The 20,944-nt window shown below is 37.1% G+C and overlaps 1 protein-coding gene across 1 annotated transcript in view; it reads left to right on the forward strand.

The window, feature by feature from the left end:
- LOC126970717 (rab proteins geranylgeranyltransferase component A 1) overlaps positions 1-20,944 on the forward strand; it is a 28,299-nt gene that overhangs the window by 2,540 nt on the left and 4,815 nt on the right. The window contains exons 3-5 of the mRNA XM_050816810.1: positions 1,904-2,250; positions 5,101-5,219; positions 6,343-6,465. Coding sequence (XP_050672767.1) covers positions 1,904-2,250; positions 5,101-5,219; positions 6,343-6,465 — 589 coding nt within the window. The remainder of the gene's footprint in view (positions 1-1,903; positions 2,251-5,100; positions 5,220-6,342; positions 6,466-20,944) is intronic.

Below are 20,944 nucleotides of genomic sequence, written 5' to 3' on the forward strand. Positions count from 1 at the left end.
ATACGTCAAGTTAGGGCTTAAGCACTTACCTGAAATACGACACTCCATCCTTTTTAAGTTTGGATATACTGCTATTTGGACAGTTTTTCACTGAATACTTTGTCATTGCGTGGCGTTGTATTCAAAGCGCGGTCGAAATACAACTGAACGAAATCTCTGCCTAATAGAAGCGTAGGCAAAGTTTTGCTTCAGACAATTTTAGAGTATGATCGTGAGTCTAGTTGTTTATTGTATCATCAGGGCACGAACTTGATCATTTTGTCGTTTTTCTCAGAAAAAAATCCAAGATACACTTATTTATAAAGTTTTCTTTTATGATAGTAAGAGGCGAGACGAGCAGGACGTTCAGTTGATGGTAATTGAGACGTCCTGTCCATTACAATGCAGTGCCACTCAGGATTCTTTAAAAACCTAAAGATTCTGAGCGGCACTACAACTGCGCTCGTCACCTTGAGACATAAGATGTTAAGTCTCATTTACCCAGTAATTTCACAAGCTACGGAGCCCTTCAGACCGAAACAGTAGTGCTTATACATTACCGCTTCACGGCAGAAATAGGCGCCGTTGTGGTACCCATAATCTAGCCGGCATCCTGTGCAAGGGTGCCTCCCACTGGTAAAGTATACAAAATAAGAGATTTATTATCAATGACCAGGTTTGGATGATATAAGAATTTGAATTCAGTGCGGCGAAACAAGTACTAAAGTCGAATAGTCGACATTTAGTGCAAAAACTGTTGTCCATCGGGTCATTGAACATGAAAGCATTTAAGTACTTTCATTAAAAACAGCGTCGTTGTCATTTGAAAATAAAATTTCGATTACAAATACAGCAAAAGCTTAAAGCTCTGTTCAAAGTGAGGCGAATAACGAGCAGGACGCGTTTTAGAGCGATTCGCTCGCTCGCTTATCCTCTCAAACTGACGCGACTTCCCGCGTGTCATTTATGGATCTAAAGTGGAGAAACATCATGCATTGTGAAATCAAACAATCCCGCCGGGCGTCTCGCTCTTGTTTCGCTTCAACTTGAGCGACTACTCGTGTCGATTTGAACACGTCCATACAAGTTAGCTGACACAATCGGCGCGAGCGACTTCCGTCCCGCGCGTTGTTCGCCTCAGTTTGAACAGAGCTTTATTCGCGGTGTAAGTATGTTCCATTATGCCGCGCATACAGAAACCGTAATTATAGAGGTTACGTCTCTAGGTGACAAATAACGAAATATTTATAAATAATTCGAAATATTTGTATTAAATAGGTTATATATATATATGATTTATAAATAATAATTATCTTTCGTCATCACAAGCTAGAAGTTTCATCATAATGCTTTTCCATACTCTTAATGGGAGGGATAGAATGATTTATTAAAATGATTTATTAAAATTTTTTTTTTAAGTATTAATGGAAAATGAGTTTGATCTTTCGGTTTCTGGTTTTGAAATTATCTATTCAATAAAATTCTTCTTCAATAGGATTATTAATAATATTATGTTAGCCACGGACGAGTAAAAAAAGGACTCCGCGCCGTGATATTAGCAAGTGAAGCACCGTTATGCTAATTACACAATATTTTCTCCCTTAAATAATCATATATAGCCACAAATACTTATATAGTATCGTTTTTACACTTTTTCACAACGCCGGCATTTTTAAAATATTGAGACGCAAACTGATCTGCCATAGACGATGACAATTCTCATAATGGCCGACTATCGGCCTGTAGTAGTGTAAGTGTGTGCGTGGGGCTATGTATTTACACGTTAATCGGCTTGTTTTGGTGCTACACTGTTATGTAAGGTGACACGGAGTCTTTATTTTTTTACTATTCCGTGTTGTTAACATCTTAAGTACATGTTTCTTGCAAATAAAATAAGTTCATTTCAATTTCATTTCCCTTACAGGCTATGCGCTGTGTTCGGCGGCGTGTACTGTCTGAACCGGCCCATAGACAAAGTGGAACACAAGATGGAGGAGGATGGGAAGTCCGTGGTTGTGATCGAGAGCAAGTCTAAGACGCTGAAGTGTGAGCACCTGGTGATCGGCATCAACGAGTGCCCGCAAGAGCTGGTGTCTCCCGAGCCGATGGAGAGGAACGACCTGTCCAAGGCCGTGTTCATTACCAACGGGACTATTATGGAGAGTGAAAAGGAGCCTCTATCTCTGCTCCGCTTCCCGCCGCTCGATGGAGACCACATTGTCTCTGTGCTGGAGGTTGGACCTGCTACTGGCTCTTGTCCTAAGGGACTGTGTGAGTTTTCCCTTTATTTCACTAGAAGACCTCATTATTGCTGGGGTTTATTTATGGGTCGCCTTGGGATGATTAGAGTTGAGTTTAATTTAACTTTAGAATACAACGTAAAATCACTCCCTCTTACTCGCATTAACCATTTGGTGCAAATTCTCTTATTTTTTATTCTTATGGGCCCGTGTCTGTAGAAAAGCTATCTGATCGCGACATTTGTATAAATTTTTGCAGTCATTTTATAATTTAACTTCGCGAGTTTCACCTAAATTTTTTTTTATTAGCTTTTATGAGCCCTTCTAGTATATATCCCTATGTGATCGTAAAATGTACGCCTAGTTGAACCTTACCCAACACTTGGATCTACATAAGATCTATAAATTTCTACAGTCATTCCACTAATTAACTCTTTCGTGCAAACTCTCTTATTCTCGGTTCTTACAGGCCCTTTTTCACTACATATCCTATCTGATCGTGAAATTATACATGTAATATAATATACCAATCCTTTCCCACTGAGAGTATAACATAATATGAGATTTATACCAAAACGTGCAGACTTCAGGGGCAATTAGCTGCGTTTATAAACTCTTTTATGACGTTGCCTCGATCCTATAAAAAGTAATTCCGTTTAACACTGGCTGTCAGTTGAGCTAAGCGTATTTACAATAGTATGACTCAGAAAAAATTACTTAAATGACTCATCGTTTACGTGTATTCTTCGTTTGATGTTTTTGTTATGTTTTTTACCGATGTCCGTGTTAATGCGATACAAATTGAATTTAGTGCATGTCGTTAAATTCGTGCGTTACTCATTAGAGGAACTACACATAATTATTCAATGGTTTTTGCGGGTGATGATTAGTAACTAATAATGGAGAATAGCCGTCGTGATTTTTTGAAGTGGAATCTTCTTTAGCGGCGTTGAGCACTTTTCTTGGGATGGGAATAAAATGTTACACTCGAGTCAGGACACGTGGCCTGATCGAAAATTCGGAAGACAGTCGTTGAAATTATGGATGAAAGATTTATACTTCAAACTAATTAAAGCTCGGTTTTTTCAACTCAATACGGTCATTGGAACAGTGGTTGAATAATTTTGATTGCGAAGCCGAAGCACCGCGAGGTCCAGGGTTCGAATCTCAGCAGTGAAATATTTTTGCAGTTTATGTTCAAGTTTTTGCACGACGTTAATGTTCAAGTTTTCACTTCTGCCGGCACTCCCGGAGTGCACGGTGAGTTTTTATGTTAGTAAACTGACCTCTTGAGAAGTCCCGGGCTCGAATCTCGAGAAGTTCAAACATAATATGTATATGGATCATTCATAATGGATGTTTGTTTCCGAACCATGGTTCTGTATATTATTTATTTGGGCGTGTTTAATTTCTATTAAATACACGGTTCTCCTAACATATAGAACAGCAGTTGTGTGTCGATAGTGAAAGATATTTAGACCAGTGCTGAAGCCCAAGGAAGAGAATATAATATAAATGAAAGGACAAATAAATTTCGGGCGATCTGAAGTCGGGAAGTAAAAAGGGGGGGGGGGGGGTGTTTTAAGGTAAGGAACGGCTTATCTCGATTTCCGGCGAAACTGCAAGTCCTGTGGAAAATAGTCAAATGGCAAAGTTTGTTTTTTTATTTAAAAAAAATAGACACTTAATTTGGTGAAAAGTTTTTTTTATAACCCTAACACACTGTTATTTAATTGAATTGAAATATGCATTTTTTCACCTTATTTTGACTCAAACCTTGAAAAAGAACCCGTATATTCAATCGAAAATTCACTCATCAACAAAAACTATCAACTTTTTGAAGAAAGTTAATAGTTTGACATTATATATACATAGATTTGATTAATTGTAATCCATATTTTTGCTGCTATGAAATAACAGGTATAAATTCTGTATGAAATGCCTTACGCCTGTAATTTATTTATCCTTTCATTTTTGTTATATTCTCTTCCATTTCCAGTGGGTTTCATCGTAATATTATCTTTTTAGGGTTCAAAAATTATCGACACCGGTCTAATTGTTCTATAGATATTTTAAATTAAATGCTGCATGTTACAAAGGGGAAGTAGTGGTACGAAATGTATATGGTCATTACATGTTAACATAAATACCTATTTTTAAGTTAAAAGCATGAAGAATGATCAAATTTTCACTGAGAATAACCAAACCTCATTATGAATGAAAAGTAAAAAAAAATCCCATCTATGGAAGTAAAAAAATACTTGATTGGAGAGTTTTCAATGTAAAATGACAAGGATCTAACTTGACATAGATTAATGCCAACTGCTCCTCGCCAAGTAACCTTTTTTTCATAATTTTTTTTTTTATGAAAATAAGGGACGAGACGAGCAGGACGTCCAGCTGATGGTTAGCCAATTGATACTCCCTGCCCATTACAGGGAGGTCCTTTGCGCATATATATGCCGGCTAGATTATGGGTACCCCAACGTCGCCTATTTCTGCCGTGAAACAGTAATGTGTAAACATTATTGTTTCGGTCTGAAGGGCGCCGTAGCTAGTGAAATTACTGGGCAAATCAGACTTAACATCTTATGTCTCAAGGTAACGAGCGCAATTGCAGTGCTTAAGAGTGCGTTTAAGATTTTTGAGGGTTTCGAGAATCCTGTGCGGCACTGCATTGTAATGGGCAGGGCTTATCAATCACCATCAGCTGAACGTCCTGCTTGTCTCGTCCCTTATTTTCATAAAAAAGTCAGCAAATTGGGATGCAATTCCTGTTTTGCTTCCTACCCTTTGGGCAGAGTTTGTTTCTCCTTTCATGATTTGCTTCTTCTTTTAATTAAAATTTAAAAAAAAATTGAAATTTTATTTTTTTCTTTAGTTGTGGTGTACTTCATAACAAACAAGGTGGTGGACGCGGAGACTGACCTGATGCCGTACGCGGAGAGGATTTTCGACATGAGCGGCGGAGACCAGACCCAGACCACCGGTAAACCCAAGGTAATTAAGGAAAATTAATTATCATTAATTTTATTGGGTTTGGCTCATGCCCAAGATCAACGCGTGTGCACATTGCATTACATTTTTAAAGGAACTATCGATCGCCGTCGATTCCCTTGCAAAGGTTTAGTTTACATGGCAATCCGACTATTGAATCAGATATTTACCACAATTTCATAGGATTTAATATTTGTTAATATCACATTTGAAGCCATTGAGGTAAAATCTTATTAATGCTTTTTGTTCAAATGATAATGAACATTGCAATATGATTTCCAATGACAAATGATTTGATTGTTTATTAGTTTCGAATTAACTCAAATTCTACTCAAACAATTCTAAAAAATATTTTATCAAGAGACAGCTTCGTTAACAGCTCGCTGTTACTCGTAACGGAAAAACGTCATTTCATATTTCATTTCATAAAAAAATGTGTTCGAAAAATATTCGCCCGATTGTAATGTAAGTTTTTGTACCACATCATTTTATTGAGGTTTCCATGCTACGTAATTTTAACTCGCAAAATTAATTGTCAAGAAACAAGAATATTTACATTGTTCAACCGAACAACGGTACTGAGATATTTAGGTGTACTGGTGCATTCAAACATTAATTTTTTCTCACGATGCATTTTGCTATAACTTACCACGAGATGGCGCTGCAATCTGAATACTTTTAATCAAACTACAAGAATGAGCCACATATAAGTGTGGTCGGATTGTGTAAATTATAATAGAGGTTTAAGAATGAATTTGCCGTTTAGGCGCCACTTGGCCATTTTGGATTAAAATAAACCAACCTGGGTGGAGATTTCTCAAAAGACAATTATTTAACATATCAACGATGCCCATATACGCCTTGTCATGTAAAATCCAGAGAAAATTAATACATGAAATTTAGTCAGTTTTTTTATTATTTTTCGCAGGTGACTTCCCCAGGCAAACAGTAATGTGTAAACACGTGTTTCACGGCAGAAATAGGCGCCGTTATGGTACCCATAATCTAGCCGGCTTCCTGTGCAAAGGAGCCTCCCCCTTTCCACGCTCTGGTGCCGGCTTACTGTTAATCTTTAGCTTTATGTAAACCTTCATTTGTGTTTTAACACCTCGCTTTGTGTCGCCAGTGTTTGTGGTCGCTGTTCTTCAACGTCAAGGATACGAGCACCCCAGTGAAGAGCACCGCGGACAATGTTCACATCTGCTGCGGACCAGACGCAGGTCTAGACTTCGATAGGGCTGTGGAACAGGTATAAATAATTAATTATACAGGTATAAAAAATAATAATTAGTATATAAATACTAATTTTTATTTGTACCACAATTATAATTGGACGATGCTGGTTTCGTACTCGCGCCTCAGGAGATTTGAACCTCCCACGCTCTTAAACTAACCTTAAGCCAATAAATCGATATCTACATCATTGATTCAAAAGAAAGTTGAATCAAATGTAATTAATTTTCTTCAATAATTCTATTTGTTGCATCCTACGTGAACGTTAAACTGATCGGTCATCGGTTGGCGGCGGACGTCCCCGAGTATAATGCAACTTACTGAAAACCAGTTGTTTCACCCGTGACCAAACGCAGGACGTTACAATGACTTTATCGACAAAAATTTCTCCTACGTTTACACGTCAAGTTGCGGAATAAACTTTCTTCTGAGGTGTTCTATGTCAATATGACATGAGTTAGTAAATGTATATAATTAAAAGCCGATACCGCTCTTTGTGTCTCATCTGGTGATCATATACAATCAGGTGACCCCTAGGTACTATTTCGGCAACTATTTATTATGATTGAAGTTCAATCCAGCAAGTGAGTACCTAATTGTACACTCAAAGTAAAGTTAAATAAAATGCACTTTAACTATCTGACATAATTATCGTTAATCGGAGAACTGCTGCAGATAACGCGCGAGTTGAATGCAGAGTTCAGGAATGCGATATTGCTGTGATCTTATTATAATTGATGACCATAATCATGAGTGTTTCGATAAATTTAAACAATTGTTGTAAAAACTCGTTTCTTTTGGAACGGAACCCGATGGATTCGGATCAGTCATAATTAAATCGAAATAATAACACGGAAACTTTAGTATTAAGATAGTAGATAGTGTAGTTCAACGATCGCATAGCACTACAATGTAGGCGCGCGAGTGACACGTCCGGTCAGCGGGGGAAAATGCTCCCGCTTTTTATCCCATTTCCCGACTGCATTCAACTCATTGTAAGTGGGATATTAATCAACCTATATCCAGGCTAACTGCCAGGCCTTCTCTCTTTCTTTCGATTGCCGTCTTTGTGTTAGGTATAACCACAAGATCGCCTGCCGACCAACCATGGCGAAAGCCGTGCTTGTCGGTCGTTAATCAACTGGTGACCTTCTAGGTATATCAAGAGCTGGCGGTTAATTATGCTCTCCATGATTTTGGAGAGCAGGGAGGTAATAGCAATAGGCCTGTAGTTTTCCGGATCCGATCTATTTCATTATTTTGGATCGGATGGACAAGGGCTGACTTCTATGAGTCAGGCATTACGCCTTTTGAATAAAAGTGCCGGAATAAACGCGTTAGCACCGGCGTCAACCCAGGGGCACACGTTCTAAGCACGATTGGAGAAATGCCATCCGGCCCGCTCGACTTCCTGACGTCCAACGAAAACAGAGCTCGCCGAACAGTTTTCTGTCTGAACTGTACTTCAGACATAGAGCTCTGCCACCGCGGGATGGTCGGCGGTGTATTTCCTTTGTCTTCAAGAGTCGAGTTCGAGGCAAAAAGAGCGAACCTAAGATTTCTGTTTTGCCGTATGGGCCGGGGTGTCATTTTTCATGTGCAACGGCGGAAGGGGCGGTTGGTTGAAGTTACCAGGACTTGCTTCCGACAACGACTAGAACTTACGTTTTCCAATCCCGTAACTGGAAAGCTGCTCGCCGATTTTGACAACGTGCTTCGATTTCGCACCGATGATTTGCCGCTTAAAGGATCTGGAGGCACGGTTATATTTCCTCTTTATAACTTTGCAGTGCGGATCCTTTGAGCCCAACACCGCAACCCACTTGCTGCTTTAACTGACGCCTCGAACCAGGGCTGTGATCTGTCACCGATCGGTACTACAGAGCTTGGTATACAAATATCCATGCCCTGAAGTATCACATCGGCTACTGCAACGACTTAGGCACTGGGATCATCCGAAGGGACACAAACCTTGCCCCAAGGGTAGGGTGCAAAGAAGGAACGCATCCTATCCCAATCTGCTGACTTGTAGTTCCGAACGCGTTCTATACGTTTCGGTTTTACAAAAAATACCCACTACACACACATCTTAAAACATGTTATTTTAAAATTGCAAACATATTATTCTGCAAAAGATTTGTTATTAATATACGCGAAGTAAAGTTATTCCAAATATTAAACTTTTTGTCTTTTTAAGATAGCTTTGTCACTACAGAATTACATGACAGGGATTTTAAACTAGGGGTAACTTGTCATTGCGTTTATTAATAAGAGAGTTAAAGATTTTTATTTTACTCATTTTAGTTCATAAATATGGGTCTCTCTCTCTCTCATCACTCATGATAATTCCGACGAGCCCAAACAAGTCTAGGGTATGTGAAGTAGTGACAGTGAGTCAACCTCTTTGCTCTGCCGCCTAATACCTACAACGTTGTCTCTATTCCTCGGCGTATAAAATATGACGTAAGGATTGTCACAAAAATATTCTATTTGATCTTAAAGCCAGCATTGCTTGACAGCAGCACGGTACGCATATTTTAAGTAAAAAAATACCAAGTAATTTACTGGTATTTTTTTGCTGGCTGGTGACAAACAATCATGTCATCTTCGTTTTTTATACGCTTTGAATAAGCTTCGCCTGTATGTAACGGAATCACTGAACGTAAGTTCACGGCTCGCCATCGGGCATCTGCTATTATTAGCCCTTAAAGGTAAGGTACGTCTTCGAGGAGGCCAAACATTTCATTCATCAAAAAATTTATGTAAACTGCAGCATTTAGAGTGTTCGGTTAAAAATGTGGTCCGATTGAATGTCATCAATTATCCCCATCTACATATTGACCGAAAAATGGCGTTGATCTCCTCGGGGAAAAACATGATATACCAGCAAGACGGATGTCCTACACATTTCGGTTATAATGTTAGGTGATGGCTCCTCATTTTCCGAATCATTGGAAAGGGCGAGTAGGACCCATTGCGTGGCCTGCGAGGGTTTTGCAATTTACGCCAGTTTATTTCTACAGTGGCGCAATAGAACGTGCATATTGCATCATCTTTTTTCGCGGGGTAGAAAGTGCGCGGGCGGGGGGAGTCTGCATCGTTGGGTAGGCGGGCTCATGGAGTTTTAGTCACTATGAGTCACTTCGACGGGAAGCGTCGCGCATTTTGCGTGCGCGCATTTTACGAGAACTCTCGTTCATACATCGTTACGAGGCGTTTATATTGTTCTGAATATGGACTACGGCAAATGAGTGAAGCTCCGAGTGCTAATTTAATTAAAATATGGGTACAGCGTTTTGAAGAGACTGGTTCAACGTTTAAACCACAAGCAAAAGGTCGTCCAAGAACATCTAGGACCGACGTCAATATTGAGAGCGTTATGCAGTCTGTACGAGGAGATCCACAAATGTCTACTCGCAAGAGATCGTCTGTCTTACACTTATCGAGACGAAGTTTGCAACGAATTTTAAACTTGGATCTTAAACTGCATCCTTACAAGCTGCAGTTAACACAAGAATTGAAAGAGTCTGACTTCGGAGCAAGGCTCGCATTTGCTAATGAAATGCTTAATCGATTTTCCAATTTTGACAATATCCTTTTCTCAGATGAGGCCCACTTCTATATCAATGGGTTCGTAAACCGTCAAAATTGTCTTTACTGGAACAGTGAGAATCCCAAACTCAAGCACCAGAAACCACTGCATAGTCCTAAAGTGACAGTATGGGCAGCAATCTCTGGTAGAGGAATAATTGGACCGTTTTTCTTTGTAATGCGCGGGGGCAAAACGTCACTGTTAATACCGAACGCTATGTTGCGATGTTGGAAGGTTTTTTGGCTCCAGAGCTCAAGCTTTTTCAAGAATTTTCAAAAATTCAAAAATAGTGAATTCTAAGACTTGGTTTCAACAAGACGGAGCTACCTGTCACACATCAAATGACTCCATGGCGGTTGTGAAACAGATGTTCCCTGGCAGACTGATTTCGAAAAGAGGTGATATGCCATGGCCCCCACCTAGTCCAAACGTGACGCCTCCTGACTTTTTTTTGTGGGGATACCTCAAGAACAAAGTCTACAGCAATAATCCGAAAAACATCGATCAGCTCAAGGAGAATATCCGTGGTGAAATAGCAGCAATTACACCAGCATTACTGAAGAAAGTTGTCAATAACTTCCGTTTGCGATTAGAGGAGTGTCGTCGTAGAGAGGGTCATCATTTAGACGATGTTATTTTTAAAAAATAAACTTCAGTTATTTCTTTATTTTAACTATACCTTTTGTATTTATTTTTTAATCAATATTTTAAATATGCACGTTCTATTGCGCCACCCTGTATGTCAGGGGTCACATGAAATCCCTTGTTTACGACGTATCACCTGAGTCATCCGCGGAAGAACTCAAAACAAGGATTATAAACGCAGCAAATGCGATGCGGAATAATCGTTCGAATACGAATTCCCGCCGGCTTCTTCTAATAAATCAGAAGAAAAATGCAATTTGTATTGATTTATTTTTTTAATAAACTTTAGATATTGCATTTTTCACTTATTTTGAAAAAAGCTAAAAAAAAAAAACGATAACTCAAAAATAGTTCAATTATGCATATGGGGGTTAAAATTATAGCAAATAGTCGCCCCTATTACCTCCTAACGGGAATACGTCGAATTACCAATAACTTTGTGTATAAGTTGCCAGTTGCCACCGCGAAGACATTCCGTCACCAGTTTAATCGACAAAATAAAATTATTTTTTTTCAAGCGTTTATTGCTGGTATTTTACAATAAATTTAATACATTTTTTTTTATATTTTAAATTAACAGCGTGTCCTGTGGCTCATTGGCCTCCTCCAGTTCCTTCCATATTTTGCTGTCGTTTGCTTTTCTAGTTCAAATAGCAGTTATTTTCATGATATAATCTCCCCGTCTCATTAATTGGCTGCCTTGTTTGCTTTTCTCTCTCTCGTGGTTGCCATTCTGTTACATTTTTTGTCTGCTGTCTCTCCTGTCTATGTCATATGTATTGTCTATTGCCACGTCTACTGTCTAATTCTATGTATTATGTGTTCCACTTTGGTTATAAGCCTTATTTCCCCTGTTCTTTTCCGGTCTTTCAGTGTTACTTCTATCATACTTCGTTCCATCGCCCTTTGGTATGTTCTTCTGTTTAAATAATGTTTTAATCAAAGCTCAGATTTGGCAGCCATAATGTTAGACATGGTAAGATATGTGGGTTAAACACTTCTCTTTTGCTGTTTGTGGAAAATGTTTGTCTTTAAATATTTACCTTGAGAGGTCAGTATATTTTCCAGGCATTGGAAACTCTTTTCTCAATTTCAAGAGTGGTTTGATCTTTAAAGGATATTATTTGTCCTAAGTATGCGTATTCTTTGACATATTTTATTTCTTCCTTATCTACTTTTATGGCTATCTCTCATAGCTTAGTTTTTGTATTATTCATAACGATTTAAATTAAGCTAGCTTTAGAAATAATATGTTGACCTTAAAAGGTCACTCCTTGACTTTTACTTGAGTTTTGAGAATTATTAAAACGGTATCTGATTACACGAAGGGCGCGTTCCCACTATGTCGTAACGACTAATTTATCGTTCGACGACTGTCGTCTCTACCTGTTCCCATTATAACGATTGTTTGTCGTCAACATTTTTTATCGTTTAGCGACTGTCGTATCTAGCTGTTCCCATTGGATCGCTCAGATCGCTCGCATCATCAGCAAGCTACAAATCTAGTCGCCTCTGCGTTCGCTTGGTGATTACTAGTGCGTTTACTCTCCTGAGTTCAATGGACGAAGATGAAATTTTAATAATGTATTTCTTTTTGAAAAGAAGGAAAATGAAGCAAGCAATGAAAAGAAAGTACTGGGTACATCCAATGTTAATGAAAAGAATTCCATTAGGATTATGTCAGAGTTATATAGAAGAATTAAAAAGTGATGATGGAAAGTTTTATGAGTATTTAAGAATGACTGTCACCACCTTTGATAGCCTACTGGTACGACTTGCAGACAATCTTAGAAGAGAAAACACACATTTCAGAAATTGTATAAGTGCCGAAGAAAGACTAGTGATAACTTTAAGGTAAGTAAATAAAATGAAAATTCTTTATTAATTTATACATTTATTTATTTAGAGATTTATTTTAGAGTTACACGTTTTATGAGTAAAGACATCTTTAAATTATATATTGTCAAAATTAAAAGAATCTTGTGTGCTATCAGACAAATTAGTATAGACTGAATTTGGTGATGAAGCCGGTTCCATAACTTGATTGCTAGTCGAAGTTGATGCACCTGGATCTTGTGTAAAATATCCTGTCGGTTGTGATAAATGGTTTTGATAGTCACCATAGTTTGCATAAGTATCATATAAATTATTACGAAGGCGTTTCTTTTTAATTTTTTCAATCAGTTGCATAATACCCGTTTGGAATTCAAAATTTTCATCATTGTCGAATGATGCCAAAGATGGTAAAATTCCTTTAATAAAGGACACACGTGGGTGTTCTTGATTATTTAATTTATAATCTAGAAATTGTGACATTTTATCATCTAATGTGTCAGTCTTAGTTTTCTTTTGAGTAGAAGGTGCTGCATCACTTAATGTATCAGATATAGAATTATTAGGCTCATTAGATGAATCAGAGGTCATACGGGGCTCAGTAACTTTTAATAAAAAAGACAGCTGATTCTTATAAACATACGGCCTAGTAGTTTTTGCGCCTGCACCAGATCGCTTTTTTTCTTTTTCATTTTTCAGGGATCTCATAAATGCATCTCGAATATGTGTCCACTTTGTAGATATCTGTGTAGCTGTAAAAGTAAAATAGACTTAAAATTAAAATTTGTTTGTGTATAGATTTAACATTATATGTATTAACATATAATCAGTCTAATACGTAGTCAAATTATTGTTCATGCAAACATCTGCACGTTTTTCAGAGTTTAAAAAACTATACTAAGATCGAGTTTTTCCACTAGTATCCCCGGATGTTTCCGTGAACAAGTAAGGGACTACGTATTAGACTGATTATATGTTTATACATAATTATAATGTTAGGGCATTGGTCCTCGAATATAAGCGTATTATAATAGCTGTTGTATTTATTTACAGATATTTGGCGTCGGGATGTTCGTTTAAACAACTGCATTATAATTTTAGAGTGGGAATGTCAACCATCAGCAAAATAATCAAAGAAACGTGTTCTGTTATTTGGAGCGTATTAAGTGCAGAATATTTAAAGTTGCCCAATACCGAAGAAGAATGGAAAGCGATCGCTGAAGCTTTTAAAACGAAAGCAAATTTTCCTCATTGCCTCGGTGCGCTGGACGGCAAGCACATAAGGATTACAAAGCCAATAAACAGTGGTTCTATGTTTTTTAACTATAAGGATTATTTTTCTTTTATTTTATTTGCAATTGTTGATTCAGAATACCGTTTCATTTACGTTAGTATTGGTTCATACGGAAAAGAGTGTGATTCATCTATCCTAAAACAATCCAATTTTTGGAAGAAACTAAATGATGGTACTTTAAATATACCAAGACCCACGCCATTACACGAAAATATGCAAGAAGAAATACCATATGTATTTGTTGGAGACGAAGCCTTTACATTGTCACAAAATTTATTGCGACCTTATGGCGGTACTCATTTAGACAATAAGAAAAAGACATTTAATTACCGTCTAAGCCGCGCGAGAAGATATGTTGAATGCACTTTTGGTATCTTATCCAATAAATGGAGGATCTTGCATAGACCATTGGATGTATGTGCAGAAACAGCTATTGAAGTTGTAAAGGCTTGTACGGTATTACATAATTTTTTAATAAAAAAAGACGCTATATACTTGGAGAATACCCCAACCGTTATGCCCCTGGTAAACATGCCTGCAACACAGCTGCGTCCAAACGAAGGTGGTGGAAACGCAGTGCGCTTACAATTTTCCGACTATTTTGTATCTGAAATAGGCTCCGTACCTTGGCAAAACATTACAGCACACGTATCATAATAAATAAAAAGTTTCAGAAACTTACCGAAATCTTTTCTTTCCTTTTCCTCCAACTTGTCAAAATTAGGTTCAAAAACGCAACAAATTTCTCTCCACGCGGCTAATTTCAAACCTTTGTCTTTATAAATGTCTAAAGTTTTGTCCCAAAGGACAGCCCTTTGTTCCACAAGTGGAATTAAAACTTCCGGTGCTATATTATTAGCCATTGTTATACGTCCACCATGCGCAGGAGTCTGACAAATTCTAACACGCACAAAGTAAACCAAGTACAGACGCGAGGGGCGCGCGGGTGCGAGAGGGAAGGGAAAACACGTGGTCTACATAGAGTTGCCGTCCACGATTTTTTTATCGTTTTACGACTGTCGTGCTTGCCGTTCCCACTGTCACGACAAAGTGTCGTCACTGCAAAAACTGTCGTAGACGACAGTAAATTGTGTCGTTCTAAATGTGAACACCTCCATTTAAACATATAAGCCACGACACTTAAAACTACACGATTATCTGTCGTCACGACACGGTGGGAACGCGCCCGAAGGCATATTATTTATACTTGTTAATCCAGCAATGAATTATTGCTACAAATGCTTAGCACAGACTAAGCGATTTGACTACAAATGGCTCGTGTTACAAACTGTCAACCTTCTCTAGTATGTAGTACATTTATTATAACCGGGATCACCAGGATAAAAAACACCCACATGCATATCGTAAGCAGAGATCGAGGCATTAATTTATAAGCTTTTATTCATTTTTTTTCTCTAATAATAATTAATAAATATGAAGAGTTCGTTCCATCGCGATATCAAGCTAACTGGTTTAATATTATTTTGAATAATTTTAAGGGTCTATAGAAGTTATATCTTTTTTAAGTCTGTAAACACAAACCGATCCTGGTAAATATTAAAGGCCAAAGTAATGAATGTATTCAAATTATTATATTTTTCTACTCAAAATATTGTATTGTCATCGATGCTTGCTGCGTGTAGAAATTTTACAATAAATCTGAAATTGAAAGATTCCGTCACATTCATAGATATAAACTATTTATTATAATCAATTCTAAGAAAATTGGGCTTTCTGAAAATTCTTTGCGGGTTCCTCTTTTCTTTAAGATATACGGAACCTCAAAAACGATATCTTTAAACGTGTTGTTTAGGTAAATAATGACCAATAACTATGACCAAATTAGCCTTGTTTGACTCACCAGCTATGAAAATAATTTGCAAGCAACACCGAACTATTCCGCTCTAGCCACGGAACTTGATATTAAATTCCCGATAGAAACCCACGCGGTATGCACTTCTACCCACAGTGGCAGAAAATATCGCTCATATTTGAATAGGTCTTTAACGAGGAAACAAACACAAGACTCTTCGCCGAACTAGACACACACCGTAATCCCTGGGCTGCTAAACTGATTGACTCCTCTCATGGCATAGTTAAAAGTAAGGAAATTTCATTAACCCACATAAGAGGCGTTGGCCTTAAAATCGACAACCGATATTCCTTACTAAACAACCCGCAACTGATTATAGTTACCGACTGGTGGCAGTTTTAATAGGTAAAGAAAAAATAAATAATAAATGAACTTTTTTATTTTCTCTTTAAAGCGGGTTTATTGTTCTCTGTGGTCATACAGCGAGTCATATAGATAGCAATAAACTCTGAGCGCGTTAGTAACTGCATAGTATCAAGTATGTGGTTCGTAGCTCTTTAGTTTATGATCAATATTATTACTGATTAATATTGATCATAAATTAAAGAGCCACGAGCGAATGGATACGCTTTCACCTTTGTTGAATGATTTTCAATCGATTAATAATTATTGTTAAATGTTTGCTTTTGTTTGTGTATGCCACTTTCTTCGCATCTTTATAATAAATTTTATGTAAGAAATCTCTGAGGATGGAAAATTTTGGAATACATTTTCATAATATAGGTATTATAAGTAAACCTTGATTACTTCGCTATTTGTTAAAGGATTGTCCCTAATTGGTATTATTTGCTTGGCTTAGTTATAGCTATTTCCAAGTAAACAATTTCCATGAAACGTCGAGCGTTCATCAATCTAATTAAGAACCCTGATGTACAGATTCAACGTTTCAGCCTCAGTTTATATTAATCATATATATTAATAGGTACTGGCGACACCACATGGTTTGCCAATTTTTTTAAAGTCAGCCAAGAGTGCTGGAAGAAATCTATATCTTCTGTCGGCTGATCTCTGAGGATATCATGGAATAGGGTAATATGAAACCAGTTCAGTGTTTTCTCCAAAAAAAACCAAGGGCTTAGCTAATACCCCTCTTCGTGTGCCAGTATCCGAATACTTAGTCTCGAAGCAAATACCATTGCCAGCTGATAGACAATTAGCTTTGTAATAAGGGAATAGCAAAAATACCATAAAAATTGATGTTATTAAGCAAGAAATACCTCAATCCTTTTTTTCTTTCTTCTTTTCTAGTCTGATGCACCCATGGCTTGATATTGCATAGACGTCTTTCAATTGTAAGTTTTTTGTCAAATATGTCTAACTCCCCGTGTTGCTTGCTGCTAAAGTTCAGTACCTAAACATCCACATAGGTGCAAATTGCGCCCTTTTATATCTCATTAGAGTCGTTTTCCGTTCTTTCACTGTTTCCAAGATTGAAAATCTTTTTTGTTAATCCACATTGATATTGTGTAAAACCGTCTCAGTACCATTATTCAGATGTCTCTAAGCAACGCTAACAGATCTAATCGTTCACATAGCACTGGGTCCCATTTCAACCGCGACATTTCATTCATTCATCACATTCAACAATTCGAGCAGGTAAGCGTTGTACGCGGTTAAATAGTTCGATCTGATACTGGGGTGCGCCAGACCAAAGATTTATTTATTGTCCAATTGGCACGGCACTGACACTTACACTAATTAGACGAAACACAAAAGGAGAAACTATAAACAAAAAAGGAATATTAAAGAATGATTGAATAAATACAATTTCAATGCTCTCCGCGTACCTTAGTATTTCAGAAACTAGGGAAGTCCACCCGTCATTGAATGGATCCCATTGAGAATCCTTATCCAAGAGCGCGTTGAAAGATGCCAATGAACGCGGTATAGGTGCCATGGCTCGGGCGATGGGACCACGAAAAGTTTATTTTTTCGTGGGCGAAGATTATTGAATTTAGGGGCATATATACGACACAATTGCTCAAAAATCTGGAGCATCAACGTCTCTTTCTAAAATTCGACACATAATTTTTAGCTGGTCGCAAGTCCGCCTGACCTTTAGAGAATTGATTCCTAAATAACCTAAAACCTAACCTAACCTAATAACCTAACGAAAAATTTGGTTGAATACATGAAAGGGTAATATCCATATCAACGAGATTACATCAATACTCCATATGAGGCGGCCGGACCTGTGCCTTTCAGATAATTTGAATAAATTTAAGTCGTGCGAATGTGGGATGAGGTCTAACAGCTTTGGAAGACCATTGTCGACCATAAAAACGCAAAATAAAATGTTTGCCATCCAAGGATATGAAAAAGGTGGAAAATTTCCAACTGATTTACAATGACCGGTCTATCCTAGATAAGGCTGTGGCGTACATAACATATGTGTAACGTGAGACAGGAAACCATAGTAGCAGTGTTGCGTTGCGTTAAGTAGATAAACCGGTAAGCCGCAAGAATCACTAGCGATTGCAAGATTGCATTCATTTATTGCATTATCGACATATGTAACATGACGGGAGTTTCATTTTATTTTGAAGTTTTTATTATTTGCTCCGCTGAGCAACTGCCCGGCAAGACCCTGCTCGTTGGAAGAGGGTCAGAACGTTGTCATATTCGTGTCATCAGGAACAACTAAAAATTTGATATTTTTTTTTATTAAGTATGACTAAAAATTAGGAAAATAGCATTATTTTGTTAAGTAATGATAAATATTAAAACTTTGATTAGTAGAATGATATCCTACATTTTTTTAAAGTTGTATAAGAACAAAAGCATTGTTGTTTAATTGTAATAATTTATAATTAATATTTCATCAACAAAAAAAGGCTTTTGTTGTTTGCCTGTATCTTGAATCATTTAGGTAGTTTACGTGTTTATTTATTGCTTCTATATCTACATTTACTTAGCTTTTCAATACGGCCTCATTTGTGTTCGTAGAACTAGGTAGATAAATAAATAAAATAAAAAAGCCTTTGTTGCTGTACTAATTTTTGATAATCAGCAAACGGTCGTTACTTTGTCTTCCGACAAATATCCATTCTGTCCTATCTTATGCTGTACGACTCCATAGTTGCCCCGCTATTTTCTTGATGTCGTCTTCCCATCTCATATGCTGTCTACCTGTCTTTATTTTGCTGTCTAGTGGTTGCCATTCAGTTATTAGTCTTGCCCATTCCTCTGTCTTTTCCACTTTAATTGGTGGAATGTTGTGTATGCATTCAAATTCAAATATTTTTATTCAAATAGGATTTAAAATCACTTATTGAACGTCAAAATCTACCACCTATTCAAAAGAGACTGCCTCAGACCTGAGAAGAATGGGCGCAAGAAACTCAGCGGGCTTTTTTTTTTTAATATAAAATATGGATTACAATGTAATATCGTACAATAAACATTTATAATTAAAGAGCCTGAGGGTGTTCGCTTTATTCCCAGTCCGTGGTGCCGATTTAAGAAAACCTTTTATGCTATAATAACCTTTCCCACACAAACGTTTTTTAACAATTCTTTTAAATTTCAAAAACACATTTGTTTTGTACATTTTCTGGAATCATATTGTAGAAGCATATACATCACCCAACAAAAGACTTACTAACTCGACCCAACCGAGTAGTAGGCATAACAAGTTTATGTTTGTTCCTCGTGTTAACATTATGAATGTCACAGTTTCTAGAAAATTCCTCAATGTGCTTATAAACATACAAAACATTATCAAAAATGTATTGAGAAGCAACAGTCAAAATGTTTATTTCTTTAAATTTTTCTCTTAATGATTCTTTAGGATCTAGGTTATAAATCGCGCGAAAAGCCCTCTTCTGCAGCACAAAGATAGTATTAATATCGGCCGCACTGCCCCATAACAATATACCATAGGACATAATACTATGAATATAACTAAAGTATACTAATCTCGCCGTATCTATGTCAGTTAACCGTCTAATTTTCTTAACCGCATATGCTGCAGAAGTAAGCCTATTCGCCAATCCTTCAATATATAATCTAATATTCTTAGAAGTAGGTAGATATACACCTAAATAAATACGCGTGCCTCTGATGTAGCAATAATAAAAATAGCTGTAACAATAAAAACATATTTTGTTATATTATAGGATATATATAAATAACTATCTTTTGGTGATTTATTGATGATATTCTGCCGAAATTAAAAAAGCCTCTATTGTACCATTGTCTACAAGAAACTCATTGGTCATGCGGTTCGACACCGATCATACTGTCACTGTTTATGGGAGAAGACCTGCATCCGCTTGTTGTCATTCAATTATTAAAATTGAATAAAGAACTACATTTGCACGACATACGCACTTGATATAAACCGTCGCTTGTGTAAAGCTAGACTTCTATGTCAAACTTGAGTCACTAAGAAAGCTGCTGACATCGAAGAAAATAAAGATTAATTTCACAAAAGAATATCGCAACAAACACATCATGATTTAAGATTATTCCGATAAGACCGTTTATCGATGCTATACGTTTTGTCAGCTTTGTGTTAGTGCATTAATAGGCTTTTGCTCAATAACAAATTGAACGATAGTTTTAAATAAAAAACAAAGACTAGCTGATAACAAATAGGAGACGACAGAGACACCTTGATTTTTACCTAGATCTTCTGCGTCAACATCTTTCTCTGTGCCTCTTTGGGGCAAAGAACGTCAGCATAAAATGTATCTTATTATCGGGATGAGCTGACGAGGTACTCAATGTGTTGAAGAAGAAAGGGTTACATGTATATAAACTTTGTATACAATATTGTATAAGTTGTACAGACAGATATTGGTTAAGTAGAATCGCAGTTTAAAGCAGATCGCTAACACAGATTTATTTGGCAAAAAAATAACGAAATGATGGGAAAGGTCGATCTAGGCATTTCTTTACTGGAACAAATCGAGGATGTACTGAAAAAATTGAGTGCGTACACATGTCAGATGTGAACCTGCATTGTGCATGAATCTCTAAGCTGCATAATTATGAAGTTCTGGTATATGTTGCTAGGATGACACATGATTTCAACCGCTTTGAAAGACATTACTATCACGGCTACCATATTTATGTTCTCCTGGTGTCTATGTAGTAATACGTCGTGCGCAAGACGTCAGAATATATTAAGGTATACTCGCATCATACATAAGACAATCTCTTCTTCAGCTATGATCGCCTGGTTCCAAAATATTGTATAATGCTTCCTATCTTATTTTCTCCCACGTTAAATATTATGAATTTATGTGTCTGTC

The sequence above is a fragment of the Leptidea sinapis genome, chromosome 21 (assembly GCF_905404315.1).
Source record: "Leptidea sinapis chromosome 21, ilLepSina1.1, whole genome shotgun sequence".
NCBI classification, from domain to species: domain Eukaryota; kingdom Metazoa; phylum Arthropoda; class Insecta; order Lepidoptera; family Pieridae; genus Leptidea; species Leptidea sinapis.